Raw genomic sequence first — 18216 nt, forward strand, 5'->3', positions numbered from 1 at the left:
GCAGCCCGAGCAGGGCCCCGGCGCAGCCATGTCCTCCCACGCTGGCACCGGAGTTTCCTTTACGCAAGTGGAGGAGACCCAGGCGCTGCGCCGGGGGCAGACAGAAAAAACCAGCCCTGTGCTGCAGCATGGTGATACACCCCCCCGCCATCCCCCTGCTCCCCCAGGGAAGTGCCCTGCCATGCTCCGATAAGGCAGGCGGCCCGAAAGCAGCCTGCCCACGCGTGCCGGGCAGCGGCGCAGGTCAGGTGCAGGCAGCACTGCGCAGCGGGGGGCGGGTGTGTGCTGGTTTGCGCTGAGCAAACCGCAGCTCTGGCGTCAGGGCCGGCGTTTCGCTGACAGAGGCCCCAGTTCCCGGAGTGGGGTAAGGCAGGCGCCGCACACAGACAGCTGAACTCACACGCCGAGAGCATGTCGCTTCAGAGCCTTTATTTTGGAGAAAGTTAAAGCCTGTAGATACAGCAATAAAATATACAAAAAAATAAAATTTTTTACAGTATTGAACGCTGCCCAGGTCTACAGTGACTGCAGCTGGAGGCAGCTGCACGGGAGCACTGGGGCAAACGGCCCTCGTCCCCTCTGAGCACCTCCCAACTTCAAAGGGCATTCCTGTCCCCAGGGCGAGCCACGGACACCCTCTCCTGCCCACACACAGCTAAAGGGGCTGGCCCGAACCCCACAGCCCTCTCTCCCTTTCCCCTGGGGATCCTACCCCCTGCCCTGCCCTCTGGCTCTCTGCCCACAGGCGGCGATGCTTCAGTGCAGCCCACGCTGCGGGGACATCCCAGAGTCTTTACTGGGCAGAAAAGCCAGAGCCACGCGACGGGTCCACCCTGCACCACAGCAGCATCGCTGGTACAGACGATTGAGGGTCTCTCTCCACCCAGGGCCAAATCAAGACAAATCAAGAGACCTGTAAAGCCTGGGGCTGGTGCCCACTCAGACACTTCTCTGCTGATGTTACCCACAGCCTCAGCGCCGACAGCTCCCACGTGCTGCCCCGAAGCGCCAGGCCCGGCTGAGCACAGCACACAACCCCCTTGGTGCCACCCACCACGGGCAGCTGCAGCCCCACAAACACCACGGGCTTCCAGATGCTGAGGGCAGGGAGTGCAAGCAGCTCTCCCACTGCCTCTCCTGCCCCTTCCTTGCTAATTCGTGTCTGCATGCCCACCGCACGGAATGGGCAGGAGGGCTCCTCCCGTTTTGGTAAATAAGCCATTGGCCAGCACAACTTCCACCTTTTCTCGACCTCCTGGGCAAGGAAACCTGCCCTCTGCAACAACCACGTCTCCGTCAAGCACTGGCCAACAGCAGATTCCTCCTCCTACGTACATCCTGCTCCCTTCAACTCTTGCCACCTCCTACCTTAACAGCAACAGCCAACCTCTAACAAAAATGCCACGCAAAGCCCCCAGGAAGCTGCAAACCCACTGCCTGGGACGTCACAAGCCATACCGGAGGGAAAAGGGCCAGGCCGGGCCATCCACTGCAGGCCACGTTGGATCCAACAGTCTCCCATCCTCCCCCCCAGCGTCCAACGGGTCTAATTCTGCACAGCGAGGGAGGCACAGCCGTGCTCCTGTCATTAGCATGGCCACAGGGCAAGCCACGGTCAGGGCAGCCTCTGTGGTTATACCCAGGTCCCGAAACAGACCCAAGATGCAAATGCTGCATGCTTACGAGCATGCACTGGTGTCGGGACACATCACTGCCCTGCCCCAGGGCAGCCTTTGCACCACAGGGAAACCAGTTGTCCCAGCAGGAGCCCTGGGGCTGCTGGAGTCAGCTGGATCTCTGCGCCCACAGCAGGAAGTTGGTGGCAAGCACAGGCAGCCACTGAACTCCCTGCTCCCAGCAAAGCCCAGGCTGAGCCCAGCCGAACCATCACCCTCACAGGGCAGGAGCGCCGGGGCCTATCTACCTTGCAACTCTGAGCCACGAGCTGGTCCTCCAGCAAAGGGCCAAAGGTGCGGAGAGGGGATCCCTCTGCACTCTGCAAGCTCTGGGAGGGCTGCTGGGGCAGCAGCAGGGCAGACCCCTGTTGCATGGCGCACCAGGTAACCCATGCGGAGGCCAGGAACGGCCGATCCCTTCTCAGGCGCCTGGAGGCAAAATCCAGGCTCATAGGATCTTCACGGGCTTTTAGACTCTGGCAGTCAGGAAAGCAGCTTTCAACAGCAGGCAGCGCAACTGGGGCTGCAGAAGCATTTGTAAAAACTGAGGCTGCGATTGGAGGCTAATAGGCACTTGAATGAGCGAAACAATAATAAAAAACTGTTATGGAAGGAAATAGAAAAAGGTTCATCCCCCCCTCCCCCCAAAGAGACGAACGGCACCACCCCGGAGAGGGTGGTGTTCATCTGGGTCAAACAAGGAATCAGTGGCAAGGACCCCAGCCCCCAGCTCCTCCCGAGGAAAGGCCCAGAGCAACCATGACCGAGCAGGGCGAGACCAGGGGAGCTCTTTGGAGGCGGCAAGCCCGAGTCCTGGGAGGGCCCCCGCGAGTGCCGGCGGAGCACCTCACATCGGTGAAGAAGCACACTCCGGGGTCAGCTCCATGTCAAAGGTCAGCGACTCTGCGGGGAGACACAGCCAGAGGTTACAGGGCCCATGTGTGGCTACAGCCAGGACCCCCTTGGGTGCCACGACACGCCAGACTCACCAAACTGCCCCCCTGCATTAGCCTCTGCTCCCTCACTGCTGTTGCCAAACTGCATGAGCGAGTCCAGGGTGCGCGGGGACATGGGCAGGTCTATGCTGTTGCTGAAGGAGGTGCTGTCCGAGGGTGGAAGGGAAAAAAACCAGAAACCTCCAGAGTCAGTGCCTGGCCAGAGCTCTCCGGTACCCCCTCTCCCCCCTGACAGGCCCCAGGGCACGGCACAGCCAGTCTCAAGAGCTCTCCAGAGGAAAGGGGCCCCAGGAGGGGAAGAAGCAGCCTGTGGTTAGGGCAGTGAGCCAGAACCTGGCTCAGCCCCCGTGGTCTCCCCCTGCCCAGGCTGGGAGCCTCATGGTACCCAGGCAGAGTCCAGGCAGCGGTGGGAAGGAAACCCCCCTCAAGCAAGGCTGAGCACACAAATGCCGCCTCAGCACTCAGAGATACCCCCCCGGAACACTCACGGAGTGACACAGATGAACTTGGTCTTCAGATACGGAGCAGCACCTGCAGAGGAGTGAGCAGCCTTGTCAAGAGCCGCCAGAGGGGGAACCTTGCTCTCATCCCCCTCCAGAGCACAGACCTGCAGACAGAGCCCACCCTCCCAGCCCTGGCACAGCCCTCGCTGCCTGCACTCCATGGGGACCCCACTGCTAGTTCCCTGATGTGGCTATGCCCTCCAGGGACCAGCACAGGATCCTGGCTGGTGACAGCTCTTCCACCAGTGCTGTCCCTGGAGCCTCCTCACAACACAGGAGCCATGCTGGAGCGCAGAAAGTCAACAACTACCTGAGTCAGTAGCTTCAGAGTGCTCCTGGCTCTCAGAGCGGCAGTACTTCCCAAATGCCTCCTCCTTCGGGATGTCTGGGTACAGGTACACCAGGGGGGACACCAGGATGTTGGTGGCATCCATGATTTTGTAGCCCATGATGATCTCCGCAAATGACATGTTGTTCAGCTGCTGCTTGGTGTAAGGCTCCACAGACTGGATCTGGGTCTTCCCTGTACAAGGAGACTTTTGACACAGGGCAAGACACCCACGTTCCTCAGGCAAAGACAGGGCCCTCCTCAAACACCCCAGGAGCAGCAGGGACAAGATCGGCCTGGGGCTGTGCTCAGCCTCACGAGGCACCCAGCAGACCACGGGACAGGACGGGGACCTGCCAGGTGGTTTCAGGGTCACAGAAAACTGCGCCACATGGGTGGCACATAGACAGGGACACTCAGGAGGCAGAGACCAGCAAAGGGCACCCAGGCTCAAAGAGTTAACCTAGGAAGAGCTCTTGTCAGGACAAGGACAAATAACAAGTGTCTTATCAGGGCGTTCCAAGCCCCCTTCGGAGCCAGGAACACTGGCTGAGAAAGGCACCGCACCCAGGGCAGCAAGGGGAAGAGCAACATACCGCTGATGTCCTTCTCCACCCACGTGAAGGTGATGCCACCTTCCTTGCTGCTCTCGCTGAACCGCAGCAGGAAGGTTCCTGGAGGCTTGGTGCTCAGGATGGCTCGCTCCCGCTCCTTGCTGATGAACCCCATGATGTACCTGGGCAGCAGAAAGTGAGGACAGCAAGGGTGGGTCAGGATACCGGGGCAGCTATTCCAGGATGTGAATTCTGCCAGCTCTCTGCACAGCATCAAGCAGCAGCAGGACCTGGGCTGGCCACCAGCAGAGCCACCAACATTTTAAGGACTCCCAGGTGGGTTTTCACTCTGAACCAGCCAACAGGGCATGGACAGAAAAAGCATCCCAGGAGAGCCCACCTGGACGAGGTGCCTGGACGAGGCACCCCGCTCCATCAGGACACGACTCGTGGGACCCCTCCCAAGACCCAGCCCAACCAAGGGTCTCTGGACTGACACTGGCCGAGGCTCACCCTTCGTTCCACAGCGCCAGGATGTACTTTTTCACCAAGTCAATGATGTTGTCCAGCCAGACCCAGAAAGAAAAGCCTTTGCCAGCCATGTTCTCCTGAGGAAGAGGAGAGAGAGGCCGTGAGCATGGCTTGGAGGAAGGGAACAGCCAAGGGAAGGTGCTGAGGGGAAGAGAGCAAGTTATACCTTGCAGAACTTGGCCCAGGTGATCTGACAGCCAGAGTAATTCACACCTGGCCCTGGCAGAGAACAGGAGCATCAACATTTAGATAGAGCTGTTCTTCCAAAGACACCACACTTCCAGGGAGCAACCCGAGGTTTGTGTTGTTTGGGAGAAAACCAAGCAACTGAAAATTATAGCTCCTCTCCCAAACAACACGATCTTGCTCCTGTATTGCATTTACAGACGAGAAGCCACCCTGAGGGACAGCAGGGACGGGCAGGACACCCACAGCAGGTTACCTAGAAGTTTTTCTGCCAGCGTTGTCAGCTGCTCGATGCTGAGGCCGCGCTTTGTGGTGGAGGAGAACTGCCAGCTCAGCACCTCTGCCACCTGGTCCCAGGTCCCAATGGGGGGTTTGGTGAAGAAGTTCACGTTCTGCGTGAGGGAAAACACAGCCCTGAGCAGGACACGGGACAGAAGCAGGGCCAGGTCCTGCCCCAGCCCTGCTCCCAGGCCACAGCTTCCCTCTCCCTGCCTGCAGCCTGCCTGCTGGGACACTCTGATCCCAAAGCCTGCACTGCTGCTCTGCCAGCTGCCCCCACAGCGCCAGGCCCTACCTTGGGGTTGTTAGTCAGCATGTTGTACCACAGGATGGATGCCCAGGCATTGGGCATCTGGCAGATGTTGGAGATGACCACCACAGGCAGTGAGTGGGTCTGCAAAGACAGGATGTGACCATGGGCTAGGACATCTCCCAGGGCTCCTCTGCACCCAGGCCCATGGCAGTGACAGGCAGTAACCCACAGCTCACCTCCAGGTCGATCTTCAACCCCTGGTGATACACCTCTGTCTCGAAGGTGATGAGGTGCAGCTCCTCAGTGACTATCAGCGAGGCCTAAGATGGAAGAGGACACAATGAGCACGCAGGAGACACCTGCCCTCAGCCTGACACACAGCCATCAGGCCCAACGCTGCTGCTTAGGTCTGGGTGAAGAGGGCTGGTCTGGCAGCTGCCAACACACCAGAGAGTGCCTGTGGACACTCCCTCTCAGGGCAGGGCTCCTGCTTCCCCTCATGGCTCAGCTGCGAGACAGGGAGCAAGACAGGGAGCAGAGCTGCTGGCAAAGGGCTCTCCTACCCAGGGCTCCCCCAGCACTTACATCACAGTTGGCTCTGCCTCCATTACCGCACCGTTGCTCCCGCAGGGTCTGTGGAGAGAAGGAACAGGCTGAAGCAACACCATGACGGCACACAGCCTTAACAGGAGCAGCCTGAAAGCTCGTGATACCTACCAGGTGCTTGAACTCTGCTGAGAGGCTACCATTGTTTGACTCCTCCATGTTCATGACCTTGGTGTTTGTCCCCAGGATGTTAAATTTCCGGGACCTCGAAAGAGGAAAGACAGAGCGTGGCTGACAGGGCCCTCTCAGAGCAAACGTGCAGCAGGCGTTTGCCAGGATTAAAAACAGAAGCAAGAAAAGAAAAGACATTGCACTTACCCCCGAAGTGCTGCAACATCCCCGGAGTCCCTAGGAAAGGGGAGAGACACACCCGGTCATGGCCATGGCCTTCCCACCCTGATGTAGACCAGCTGGTGTGTGGGGCTGGCTACATCACAACATCAAGTCCCACAAGCCCCCCAAGGCTGTTCCCCCACATGGGAACAAACCCCTGGGACCCAGTGCCACCCTGCACCCTCCCCTTCTACTGGGCGTCACACTGGCCCTCAGTGCGGGGATGGAGCCTGACCCAACGGCAGCAGGAACAAGTCCCACTCCAGTAAACCCACTCAAAATCGCCAGGATCAGAGCACAGGACTCACTTGTCAATGCAGACTTTAATTTTCAGCTGATAGTTCAGCTCTGGAAACTTGACCAACAACCTGCAAAGAGTTAGCAGACACAGAGTGTGAGCGTGAACATCCTGCGCAGGCGAGCAACTCTAATTCAACACAGCATCTGGCACAGACTGCAGAACAGCTAGATGGACAGCAGTGCTGTGTGCCTCCCCCCAGCAAACAGCACCGCAGTTCACACCACAAAATTCAGAGATGCGGTATTACCCAGCTCCTCCGGCATCCCTGAGCCCATCTGCATGCAGACCTCTGACACGTCAGCCCCGACACCTGTCCCCAGAACTGGGGAGGTGCCCATGCTCCCCTGAGCACCCTGAGAAGGGCTCGGTTTGGCTGCTGACTGCCTGCACCAGGCAGACATCTGCTCTGAACAAACACCCGCCACACTGCTCTGTGGCAAGATGCTGCCACATCCCAAGGGGGCAACGGGCACAGCTGGGAGATGCTGAAGAAGTTCCAGGTAGAGTTTGGTGTTGGAGCAGCTGCTCTCTGTGGGAGCTGGTAGGGAACACAGGCCAGCTGAGACACAGCTGGCCAGAGATGCGTTGACTCTTCCTGCTCCCCACCCCTGCAGCGGGATTTACCAGAATTCTGGCTGCCTCCAGGAACGCAGCAGAGCCCCAGCCAGCAGCCACCATCCCTGCACTGAGTCACACAGGCGGCACTCCAGCAGGGCCAGCCTGCTGGGATTCATTCCCTCCCAGCACCAGCACTCCCCAGGCAAGCTGGAGGCTGGATCTGCACCAGCATCTCCTTCGGAGAGAGATCCTGCTTTGCTTTCCCCCACACGGCTCATTTCCCCTGCCCGTAGTGCAGCAGGATCGCAAGGACCGGTGACCCACCTGACTTTAGTGGTGAACTGCACGCCAGTTTTGATGACCAGGGGCCGGTCGGGGTGCATGGGCATGCAGGGCTGCCTCTCCACAACGAAAGCACTGCAGGGAAAGGCACAAGAACCACAGTTAAACCTCAGCCTGGCCCAGCATGCTCACTGCCCACCCCTCCACCCGCTGCCTGTGACCAGGGGACTGTCCACAGCTCCCTCCCAGCCCTTGACACCTTTTCATCAGGTTCCTGAACAGCTCCACAATCCGCTCCTCCAGCATGGGCCGGTGTTGGACAATTGGGTCACCCTTGTAGGACACTTTCTGCTGCAGTTCTTCCAACTTCTTGATCTGCTGCCGGGTCTGTAGCTGTGATTCAGCAAGAGAGGTTATCCTAGGGGAGCAGGAAGAACCAGTGTTAGCTCTGGCTGCCGAGCCCTGCATGGTCCCAGCCCGCAGAGCCCTACTCTTCTCTTGCTTGGGCAAGAGAGGATGCTCTCTATACCAAACCAGCAGAGAACAGAACATGCCTATGGCTCCTGGCCCAGCGCATTTTTCTAGGCCATGCATTACAAGAGAAACCTACACACACCCAAGTTCTGCAGAGACACAACAGGAACTTCTCACAGCAGCCTCAAAGTCCCACAGGCCTGGGGCTAACCATTCCAGCACTAGAGCCCACTATCGAGGCTCAGCCTGACTAGCAGATTACATTTATGCTTGCAGGCATCAGAAGCCATTTTGCAAAGATGTTTCCAGAGGCAAAGAGCTCACTTCCACTACAGGTGTTTGAATGCCACCTCTCTGGTGACTGATCCAACCCCCAGCCAGCTCCTACCAGTTCTCGAGCCGGTCTAAGCAGATATTTGGTGGGCCACCAATGCAGGCGATCTGCTGCCGTCTCTTCCAGTCTGCCAATTCCTCATCTGCCAGCATCTTCTGCACATACTCCATAGCTGACAACAGTCCAGCCAGCTCACTCACAATACCCTGTCAAAAAAGAAAGCAGAACCTTCAACACCCTCTGACTCCCTCCAAGATCTGCAAGTTTTACATTCACAGACAAGAAAGAAGTCGCCCAGGGCTGCATTTCCAGCACTGCTCTCAGTTCTGGCCATGCAGGAACACCAAACGCATACCCCAGGGGGATCTGGAGGGCCAGCTGCACGACATACCCTTCGCATTTGGTCCAGTGCCGTGAGCATCTGTTCCAGCTGCTGCATTTTCTGCCGGGTCACCGACTGATTGTTTCCATTCAGGTCCTGCATGTCTGTGCAAAGAAGTGAGAAAGCTTCAGCCATGCACATGGACTCCTCCTACCCTCCCAAGCATCACACAAACAAAAGACTTCCACTGCAAAGGAGTGGGCACCCTAGAAAAACTTTAATAGTTAAGCAGCGATCTCACACAGCCTCTAAGCACCTTGCTGGCTTTCCTGCAGGCAAAGCAGCGCTATCACCCCCACACGCCATTTCTCTGCTCACAGGCAGAGCTCTGGTTCAAATTCCCTGGAGGCAGTGTCAGAAGGCAAGGTTTCTCCAATTGCCATGCAAATGTCCTGAGCCTAAGCCACCCTTCTTGCTTGGAGAGGAGGCACCAGGAAGACTGGAACGTGCCCTCCAGTAAGTTTCCTAGCAGGAACACACTTTGGTTTGCCAGATGCTAATGAGCTTCCATTACCTCCTTGGCTTTTCAAAGTCTTGTAGTTAAAATCAAAGTCATCCTGGAGATTCTCCACCACTTTCATCTTCTGCTCCAGATCCTGCAAGGCAAGAGATGTGGATTTATTCAAAGCACTAAATCACCCCTGTGGGTAAAGGAGAAGGTGCCTAGGCAGCACTCATACCTGCACCCTCTTCCTCACATCCTGCAGATGCTGCTCCAGCATCTGCTGCTTTTCCGTCACTACAGCTGCTGTCGGATGTGTTGCCTGTCCCCCTTGCTGCAGAGGGGACAAGGAGGGCATTAGAACAGGGCCATGACCCAGGGACACTCCCCTCCCTGCCTGAGGAGGTTTTGCAGGAAGGGTCTTCACAACCTCACTAACAAAACCCAGTGCAGCTGGCTGCTCGCTTGCAGCATTAGCTCCAGGGCTGCACAGCAAGGTGCATGGTGCAGGGCGCACCCCAAGCAAGGGGCAAGAGGAGAGACAGATGCACAAAGCTAACAGCCACCCCAGACAGAGAGCACCCAGGCTGCATCCTGGTGGGAAGCAGCTGCTGCCCAGAGAGCAGAAGTTATCAGCCACCGCAGCTGGACCATCCCTCAGCACAAAGCAGCTGTCGTTATTGAAGGAAGCGAGTGGGGAGCTTCAGACTGCAGCTTCCCTACAGCATCAAGTACCCAAACAGTGCTGCTGGGTGGGCGGTGGGACAGTGGCCCCTGGTCACCCAAGCCACTGACCTGGGCTGCAGTGGCAGCTGTCTGGAGGAGCCGGGACTCTTCCCACAGGCAGCGAGCCACGATGCGGGCTATTTCCATTGGCTTCTCCAAGTATCTGCTCTGTAAAAGGTTCAAATCCCCAAGTTTAGCAGGCACAATGTAACTCCCAGCATCCTTTAGGGGTGTGGGTCGTGAGCTGTGCTGAGGAAGCCATTGGACTTCCACAGGCTCCCCCAATGCCTCCCCATGCCAAACCAGTGCTTCCCATCTCACCTGCAGGAACTGCTTGATGCGCCGCAGGTTGTGCTGGTACAAGACGTTGGACTCCTGCAGGAAGCGGCTGTACTGCTGGTCGATCTCCCCCAGCAGGTTGTGGAACACCAGCGTAGCATGCGACTCCTTGCTGGCGGCGTACGCCCTGCATGAGGGAGGGCAGAGTCCTGGGTGCCCGGCACAGGGGAAGGGACAAGGCAGCACTGCAGCCAGCACTGCAGGCAGGGCAGGTCTGCTCACGCCTGCCATCCCCCACGCAATTTAACACCCCAGCCATCTTCCTAACCTGCACCAAAGCAAGGGCTAGAGCAGGCCTGACTTGCTTCACGCCAATAAACCGAGCCCTTGGACTGCACCCGCAAGGGCAGCGCGACACAGAGGTTTTGGACTCGGACTTAAAGTCTGGCCTTAAGCCAGGCAGACAGTGCATGCAAGCACCTCACCAGTCCCATGTGCTCTCTGGATGGGATCCAGGAATCAGTGCTCTGTGTCAACCTCGCTTACAACAGAGGTCAATGTAAGTCAGCCCTGAATGGGGACACCTCTGCTTTGGAGCTCTCCCTTCTCCTGGTCCGGGGTCTGGCACTATGCACACAGAGTCCCACTCCCCTTCCCGCCACACGAGCCTCAGGGAGGAAGACCAGCCCTGCCATGTCAAGAGCCCAGGGAAAGTGGCAGAGCTCCTCCAGACCTGCTGCCTCCCCAGTGCAGGTGTCCGGAGCAAAGTCCCTATGCCAGCATTTCGCAAGAACTTACCAGTCCTGGCTCTCAATCCACGGGGCCAGAAACTGCCGGAGCTCCATGGGAAAGCTGTCGCTGTAGAGCTGGTGGAGCTGCTCCAGGTATCGCGTGTCGAGCTGCTGCAGCTGGTTCCACTGGGCCATCCTGGCCAGCTCCGGAGACCTGGTGGGATGGGCACACATGCTGCTCAGAGCTGGCACCCAGGACTCTCCAAACTCCCTCCTGCCAGCCATTCAGCAGGACCCAGCCACAACCGCTGCTCCCCTTTGGGGTGGGCTGACGGGGCAAGAACCAGAGACAGCCAGGGCACGGCAAGCCTGGGGCACACAGCTCCGAGAGGGCTGGCACTGGCAAGGGCCAGGCAGTGCCCATCCCTCCAAGGGTAGCTGCTGTGTGCACAGCTCTGGGCCCGCGACACTGCAGAGCTCCAACGCACCCCAAGGGATGAGCCCAGGCCCCGTGTCCCCGAGGAGCTGATCACACATCCAGGAGCCGGTTCCTCTTCAGCAAAATCCACCCCGAGCCAGTAGCCACAGGACCAGTTCAAGGAGCCCTGGGACTAGCACCAGTTTGTGCTTCCAGGCTGGGGTCTGGCAAGGCAAGAGTGGCTGCCAGCTCGGGCTGGCAGGGCAGGCACCTCTGCCGTCACCCATGGGTGGGCCTGGGTCAAGAGAAGGCGGAACTGCAGGCTGAAAATGCATCCTTACTGTGGGAATACTGGCACGCATGCCTCGGGGAGGCTGGGGAAGGAACCAGCCTGGCTGCGAGGGGAAAAGCCCTTTTCACACCCGCTGACATCCGTGCTGCAGCACTCGACCCCGGAGCCCCCGACGGCGCAGTACACGGCCACGCAGCCTTGCCTGCCTGCAGGGTGAGCAGCAAAGCAGCCAGAGCACCAAAAAGTGAGGGCCCAGCAGCACCACTTCATCCCGAGAGCTCAACTTGAAATCCAGCCAAAGGCAAGCATGGAAGGCAGCTTCGGCCCCAGCCCAGCCGAGCTTCCCAAGAACAGCGGTGGCAGAAAGGTTTCACTCCAGCCAGCCCAGCTGCAAAGCTGAATAAAGCCCAGATTCTGACTCATTCTTTTTTCACCACATGTCATGAAATTAATCTGAAACATCTGAGCTCAGAACAGCAGAGCTGACACTGGCACCGGCAACCAGTGGCCATTTGCACCAGATTACAGGAGCAGAGCAGGCAGGCCCTAGCTGCTGAGCTGAGCCTCATCCTCTCCCACCCCTGTGGAGGATCTCACAGCCCACAAACCCGAGATCTCGGGGGAGGCACAAGCCCGCAGGGCTGGGTGCAGCCCCAAGCAGGTCAGGCCGGATGCAGTCACTCTTACAAACCCAGTCAGGTAGGAAGCCTCACTTCTCAGCGCTCCTCACACCACAGGGTCAGAGCAAGGTTAAAAGTTATGTCATAGGCAGCTCCGAACACCATCAAACCCCTCAGACCTGCGCTGAGCTGCGCAGAAGCTCCCCCAGCACAGGGAACACAGCTTTGGGCTCGGCTTCAGGAATTGAGCTTCCATCTGTCCTGCTTCAGCCTGGCAAGCACCGAGCTTCCCCACACGAGAGCACACTTCCAAAGTGCTTGCCTTCGGCAAAGCTTTCTCCTAGAGAGACGCACCATTTCCCAAAGCTTTCCTACCTTCTTGCCAGAGGGGAAAAGAGGGGTCTTGGGCATGTAGGTCACCAGCGACAGGTACAAGGCTTTAATGTGGTGCCAGTGTCTTCCAGGCGCCCTCCGGCCAGAGGTGCGCATGCCTGCCTCTGCTCCGGGAGGCAGGGAAGGAGCTGCAGAGCTTACAGTAAGTGCAGAAGGCGGAGACTGCCAGGAAACAATAGAAACAAGGAAGGAGCAATTTTCAAGTTAGCAACTTGTATATCGATGGAAATCAAACTAATGCTAACGAGGGGACCGCAAGCTGTGCTTAGGGAGCAAAGGCACAGAGCTTTGCTCTACGCCAGCACAAAGTCACTTCCCTGCAGAAAGCTGTTTGCTCTTCCCAAAGGTCACTGCAGCAAGTGACATGCCAGCTGGGGTTTGGGGACAGCTGGGCAGCCAGTGACCAGCAGCCAGGCTGGTGGCCCAGCTGGTGCTGCAGGAGCAGAGCGCAGGCAATGGGGCCCAGCACCAGCCAGGAGTCCCAGGCTGGCCCTGGGCTCGGTGTGGGTCAGGGCACCGCACTCCATCCCGCGGCACCATGGGCACATGAGCCCGCCGCAGCTTCTGCGGGAGCAAACCATCACGGTGGGGCAGCCCCGAGGAGCCAGCACGAAGGAAATCACAGCAAATGCCCCAGGAGGTGTGAAGGTCTGGGAACAGGCCAGCACCAGGAGGGGTGCTGGAGGCACAGAGCAGTGCCCGACAAGCAGAGTGAAGAGGAGGTAGATGGGAGGATGGCCATGCCACCCCTTGAGATGGGATTTATTCCCCTCCAGCAAACCAGGCTGCTCTGCCCTAGGCCCCAGGATGGGCTGGAAGCAGGTGAAGACACAAGCGAGAGCAGCTGCTCCACCTAGGAGCCAAGCAGGCTTTTATTAGGCAGGACAGTCATTTATGAAGCTTTGATGGCAAGTAAGACTTCCCTGGGTACACAGTAGCATCAGGCAGGAGTTTTGAACCTCGCTTGGAGCACAGAGCTGGGTGCTTGTGCAGATTTCCAGCAGCACAAGAGATGACCACAGGCACCCTGCCACCACCCGCAGCTGCCCACCCACAGCTCCCATGCCCCAAGGCCCCGCTTGACCACGAGGGGCTGCACAGCATAGAGAGCTGGGTTTCACTAGCAGCTTCTCCAAGATGGGCCCACATATCAGATCACTGTCACCTGACACTTTCAACATCACTGTATGTCGCGCTCTTCTGATCTTTGCTGCACGTGACACTTTCCCCATTTTTCTGGATGCTTTTTGAAAAGGAGAGAAAAGGGGAGCATCCTGTTGTGGACTGAGACACAGGAAGAAGACAGACACTGGCACCTGACATGAAGTTAAAGAGGTTTTTAGAACTTTACAGCATCGAACAGGCCCAAAGACAGGAGCAACACCCACAGGACATTAACCTTGAACAACAACCCTCTGGCACAACCCTCAGTGAAGGCCATGTGAACCAAGCCTGTTTTCAATGGAGCAATGAGAGGGAGGAGGAGAGAGACCCCAGCCCATGCAAGAGCCTGTAAATAACAGACTCTCCTTCAGCCTCAGAGAAAGACTTGCCTTGATGTGACAGGGCCTTTGCAGCCCCAGAACTTTTGTTTTCTGCAACTGCTGACCAAGAAAGGCTGGGCCATTAGCTGCGCAGTTCATGGCTGCGTACTGGGCATCACATCAAAGCCCCCATTCTGCAGTGAATTCAGCTGTTTGCTGGCTGTTTGGCTGCAGCAGCATGTGGAATGCTCCCTCCACACAGGCAGCTGTGGTGTGTTCACAGCCCTTTTAACTTGGTACTGGAGGCTATTATTACAGTGTGAACCATACAGTGCTGCTTCTGGGGGGGAAAACCCCAACAAATACATGGGCCAGGCAACAGCTGAAAACCTACAAGCCACCAGAGTGCCCTGCCTGCCGGTGAGCTCAGCCACCTCATTTCCTATTGCACCACCACGACGGCAACCCCGTGCATGGTGGGTGCTTCTCCAGCCTGTCCGGAAACGGTAGCCACTGCCCCAGCCTGTCTCCTGCCAGAGCAGCGTCCCCAGCCCTGAGCCAGGAGCCGAGGACCGGTGCTGCAGCATCGCCATTGCACGGGAGCCGGCTTCCTGGGCACTGCCCAGTGCAGAACAGTCATGGACAGACTTTCTCCTATCAGGCTGCAGCAGCTGAACCAGATGCCACTTTGCTGGATCCTCCTTGATCCGAGCGGATCTTCCACAAGAAAGCCACAACCTGGGTATTTCAGGGCAGTACTGGAGCCCCAATCTGCAGTGCACCAAAAGGCCAAAAGCAAAGCCCTCAGGCTGCTGCGCAGAAGCGGCATTTGGACAGGAATCAGCCACTTCTCACTGCCACAAATAGCTGCAGGATGAGCCACCGTGGCAGCCCGGGCTCCCACTCAAGCACGAGATCCTCCCCGCTGCAGCGCATGCTCCGCGGCCGCAGGAAGTCGGCGCCCTGCCAGGGCCCCAGCACCGCACACCGTCGTACCGATCCCTGAAAAACAGAACTAGCATGCAGCGAAACATGAGCTGCTCTGCCTCTTCCCACCGCAGGCACCTCCTTGCAAGGCGAGCAGCCGAGGAAGCAAAGGAAGTCACTGCAGACCACAAGCACAAGTACAGAACCACCACAGCAGGCTCGCCCCGCGTGGGAGCGGGGCAGCAGCCCGCAGAGAAGGCCGCTGCCTGCTAGCTGTGCCTGCAGCCAGCCCAGGGCAGGACACTGTCTCTGCTTACCATCCCCAGAGGCTCCATGGCACCCAGTTCTCACCTCGAGGGATCTCTCAGCCTCGAGACGGGCTTTGCTAGAACATGGGCTCATGCCAACAGAGACAGGTCTGCTGCAGCAGGTGACAGGAGGGCACGCAGCCCCGGGGAGGGGGCCCCGTGACAGAGACTGCCTGGCCCACTGTCAACTCAGGGAAGGATGTGGGAAGACAGGACCAGCTGGGAGCAGGAAGCAGTCAGGAAGCCAAAAGCCTCCTCTCCCTCCCGAAGGGCTGAGAGGGGATGTTGCCTCCTTTGGTGTAGCACTGAGCTCCAGCTCCTCCAGCATCAACAGAAGGCAGCCAGGCAGCCTGAAGCACTGACTATCCCAAAGGGAAAAGGTCCCTGTGACGTTCCTTATTGTCACAGTCACTAGCGTTAGGGAAGCTCTGATCTCGTCAGCCCTGAAACCCCACGCAGGAGCCTCTCCCCAGCCAGCCCCGCCACTGGGAAGCCTCCGTTGACTGGATTTAAAGATCTGAGGGTTGAACCTTTCCGATTCTGCTGGGCTTGCCTGTCTCTGCGGTTAGCGTCTCCTCCCGTCTCTGGAACGGAGCCAGGCAGCAACCCATGCAGCCAGGGCCAAGCACTGCATGATGCAAGCCCAGGGGTAAACACACTGTCCAGAGCTCAGAGCAAAGCTGCTAAAAGTAACTCAAGAGCTAAAGTTCATCTTTCTTTAGCTCCCCTGCAAGGACAGAGCACGAGAGCCAGGCCCGAGCTGTGTGGCGTCACTGGCAGCTCGGCAGAGCTCTGCACACTCCAACAGCCTTATTTAAAACAGGGCTGCTGCCCTGGAAGCAGTCCCACAATTGCCTTCCATCTGCTTTCTCGTTTCTGGGACGCGCCTGAGAACAGCCCTCGCCTGTGCCCCCACAACAAGCGGCAATGACCCCCGGGGCAACGTGTATGGGGGGAATCACCAGAGAGAGCCTTGAAAGGACTGTGGCACTTATCCCCTGCATTGCCATGAGCAGGAGGAAGCTCAGTTACCGATAGCACCGCATAGGTCACATTAACAGAGTTATCACCAGTGGGAGCATCATAGACTCATGACAGATGCCATCAACAACGCTTCATGGGAGCCCCGGCTTTCCAACAAACTGCTGCACTGACGCCAGGTGCCTCGCTGCCCCAGCTTCCACACAACAGGCTGATGAAAAACTGTTCTTCTACAACAAAGCAGCTAATTGCTCCAGGCAAACACAAGAGCAAGTTTTGAAAAGGCTATTAGGAGAACTTGGCTCCGCTCCTCTGGAGTGTTTTCAAAGCCAGCCCTGGAGGTGGAAAAAGAGAGCAGTGATGCAGAGATTTGTGAAAGGAGAAGAGGGTGACAGCGCAGGGCAGATGGAGGCTCTGGGAGACCTCGCAGCCACAGCACCGAGTTCTCTGATCAACCCACAGGCCACAGCTGGCTGTTCCTCACTGCAGCTCAGCAGCTCTCCAGGGTCCATCCCAACACATAACTCTCACTGCAGAAGCTGCGAGTAATGCTGTCACCATCCCCCCCAGGGCAGAGGATGCCCAGCCACACACCCCTCCTGTCCTCTGCCACCACCACTCCAGCAGCTCCAACAGATCCACAGGAAACAGCAGAAGAGGCTGCACTGGGGAGTGACAGCGACAGCAATCACTTTCAGGGTGGAAATGGGGTCAACTGCCCTGAGGTGCACACACAGGCAGGGACAGTACCCTGCAGACGCAGAAGGGACCTTCTCTGGAGCGGGCCCAGGGCAGCCCACCCTCCACACCTGGGACACCACCGCTGCTCCCCCCACACTGCCGGTCCTCCAGCTGCGCCCCTCCAACAGGTGCACATGGGTGTGCACAGGCAGCCTGTGGAACAGGAATCACGCACACCTCAGGACAGTGTTGTGCTGAGTGGTGGGAAGCTGACAGGCAGCACAGAGGCCAGCAGCAGGCAGGAGTGGTGGGCAGAGCTGTCAGCACCCACAGAGCGCTCTGGCTACTCGGCCACACGGCTCATATTCACCCGAGATGCATGACCCGACAGCTCTGCTCTGCACCTGCTTCTCGGCCACTCTGCCTCACACGTACTGCTGGCAAGGATGGTTATCGAACCAAAGCCTGGTCCAGGCAGAAGACCCCAAGCAAGACGTTGCTGAGCAGTTCTGTTCAAGGGGTGGCTAAAGCTGCAGCCCTGAGCTCACAGCTCTACTAGAGAGGTCAATCAGGTCTTCAAGCCTTGGTCTGCCCAGGTGCAGGACCCTCAGTTAGGCTTTCAGTCTTGGTTACGAGTCATTTCATCAGCATGAACATTTCACCTCTGAGACAGGCTGCATCAACATCTGTCCTGAACCCTTGCTCAGGCAATCTGGAGTTTGTGGCCCAAGGGTCATCCTACAGTTAAACCCCTCAAAGCACACAGACCATGTGAGACCCCACCATCCGGGCTCACCAAAACCAGACCAGGTGGCAGCTCCTCAGGCCCTACCAGTCCAGACGCTTCTCACTCTCCGATAACCCCATTTAGGCTTTGAACCCTCTGTTGGGGTTTGCACGGTGTAAGCACGCTTCACTGCTTGGGGAGCGGGGACCCCACACGCAGCGCATGACAACGCCAGTGCCGTGGGAGCTCGGAGCCTCACAGGCTTCTGGGAACTGCCCCTGCCCAGCCAGGACTCGCTCTGTGCCTGCTGGGAACTGCGGGAAGGAAAAAAATCCCATTTGCTGCAAGACTAGAGGTTTAGGTTAATTAGTACCTCCCCAATTACGACTACCCCGGGAGCGCGGGGTGCTGCCCTCACCTGTTGCTGGGCACCCGCTCACGGCGGCACCAGGCTCAGCCCAGCCGCCGGGACGGGCCGCAGCGGGAACCAGCTGCCGCCTCCCAACAAAAGCGAAACCGCCGGCCCCGAGGGCAGGGACAGGCCCCGGCCGACGGGGGAGGCTCCCGGGAAAGACCCCGCTGCGTGCGGCTGGGGGCCGTGCCCTCCGCCCTGACGGCCCCGCAGACACCCGACGGGCCGGAGGCGCTGCCGGAGCCGCCCCCCCGCCACC

The 18216-nt window shown here is 58.4% G+C and overlaps 1 protein-coding gene across 3 annotated transcripts; it reads right to left on the reverse strand.

Annotated features, from left to right (window-relative positions):
- Nucleotides 1-776: 776 nt before the first annotated feature.
- Nucleotides 777-12381, reverse strand: STAT3 (signal transducer and activator of transcription 3 (acute-phase response factor)). Of its 3 annotated transcripts, XM_010585616.1 has the most exons (24): nucleotides 11203-12381; nucleotides 10782-10928; nucleotides 10026-10170; nucleotides 9774-9872; nucleotides 9217-9312; nucleotides 9051-9132; nucleotides 8546-8640; nucleotides 8209-8360; nucleotides 7606-7764; nucleotides 7389-7481; nucleotides 6514-6573; nucleotides 6191-6220; nucleotides 5984-6077; nucleotides 5852-5899; nucleotides 5503-5586; nucleotides 5309-5407; nucleotides 4991-5126; nucleotides 4715-4767; nucleotides 4531-4625; nucleotides 4060-4199; nucleotides 3443-3658; nucleotides 3121-3163; nucleotides 2666-2778; nucleotides 777-2579 (listed from the first exon to the last, which is right to left on the reverse strand). In XM_010585616.1, the coding sequence occupies exons 2-24, from the start codon at nucleotides 10907-10909 to the stop codon at nucleotides 2524-2526; spliced, it is 2316 nt and encodes a 771-aa protein (XP_010583918.1). In that variant the 5' UTR covers nucleotides 10910-10928; nucleotides 11203-12381; the 3' UTR covers nucleotides 777-2523. The 3 variants fall into 3 exon arrangements, with proteins under 3 accessions (XP_010583918.1, XP_010583917.1, XP_010583919.1); XM_010585615.1 differs by lacking the exon at nucleotides 11203-12381 and having other exon boundaries at nucleotides 3446-3658; XM_010585617.1 differs by lacking the exons at nucleotides 9217-9312; nucleotides 11203-12381.
- Between the last annotated feature and the right edge of the window lie 5835 nt (nucleotides 12382-18216).

The sequence above is a fragment of the Haliaeetus leucocephalus genome, unplaced genomic scaffold, assembly GCF_000737465.1.
Source record: "Haliaeetus leucocephalus isolate CR32 unplaced genomic scaffold, Haliaeetus_leucocephalus-4.0 Scaffold110, whole genome shotgun sequence".
Taxonomy (NCBI): domain Eukaryota; kingdom Metazoa; phylum Chordata; class Aves; order Accipitriformes; family Accipitridae; genus Haliaeetus; species Haliaeetus leucocephalus.

Bases quoted from the DNA above. Each gene is read 5' to 3' on its own strand.
- STAT3 (XM_010585616.1), bottom strand. From the start codon at position 10,909: ATGGCCCAGTGGAACCAGCTGCAGCAGCTCGACACGCGATACCTGGAG. The intron at 4,200-4,530 runs GTGAGCCTCGGC...TCTGCTGCCCAG, and splicing joins CTGGCGCTGTGGAACGAAGG to GTACATCATGGGGTTCATCA. The intron at 3,164-3,442 runs GTTGTTGACTTT...ACTCCTCTGCAG, and splicing joins TGAAGCTACTGACTCAGGTA to GTGCTGCTCCGTATCTGAAG.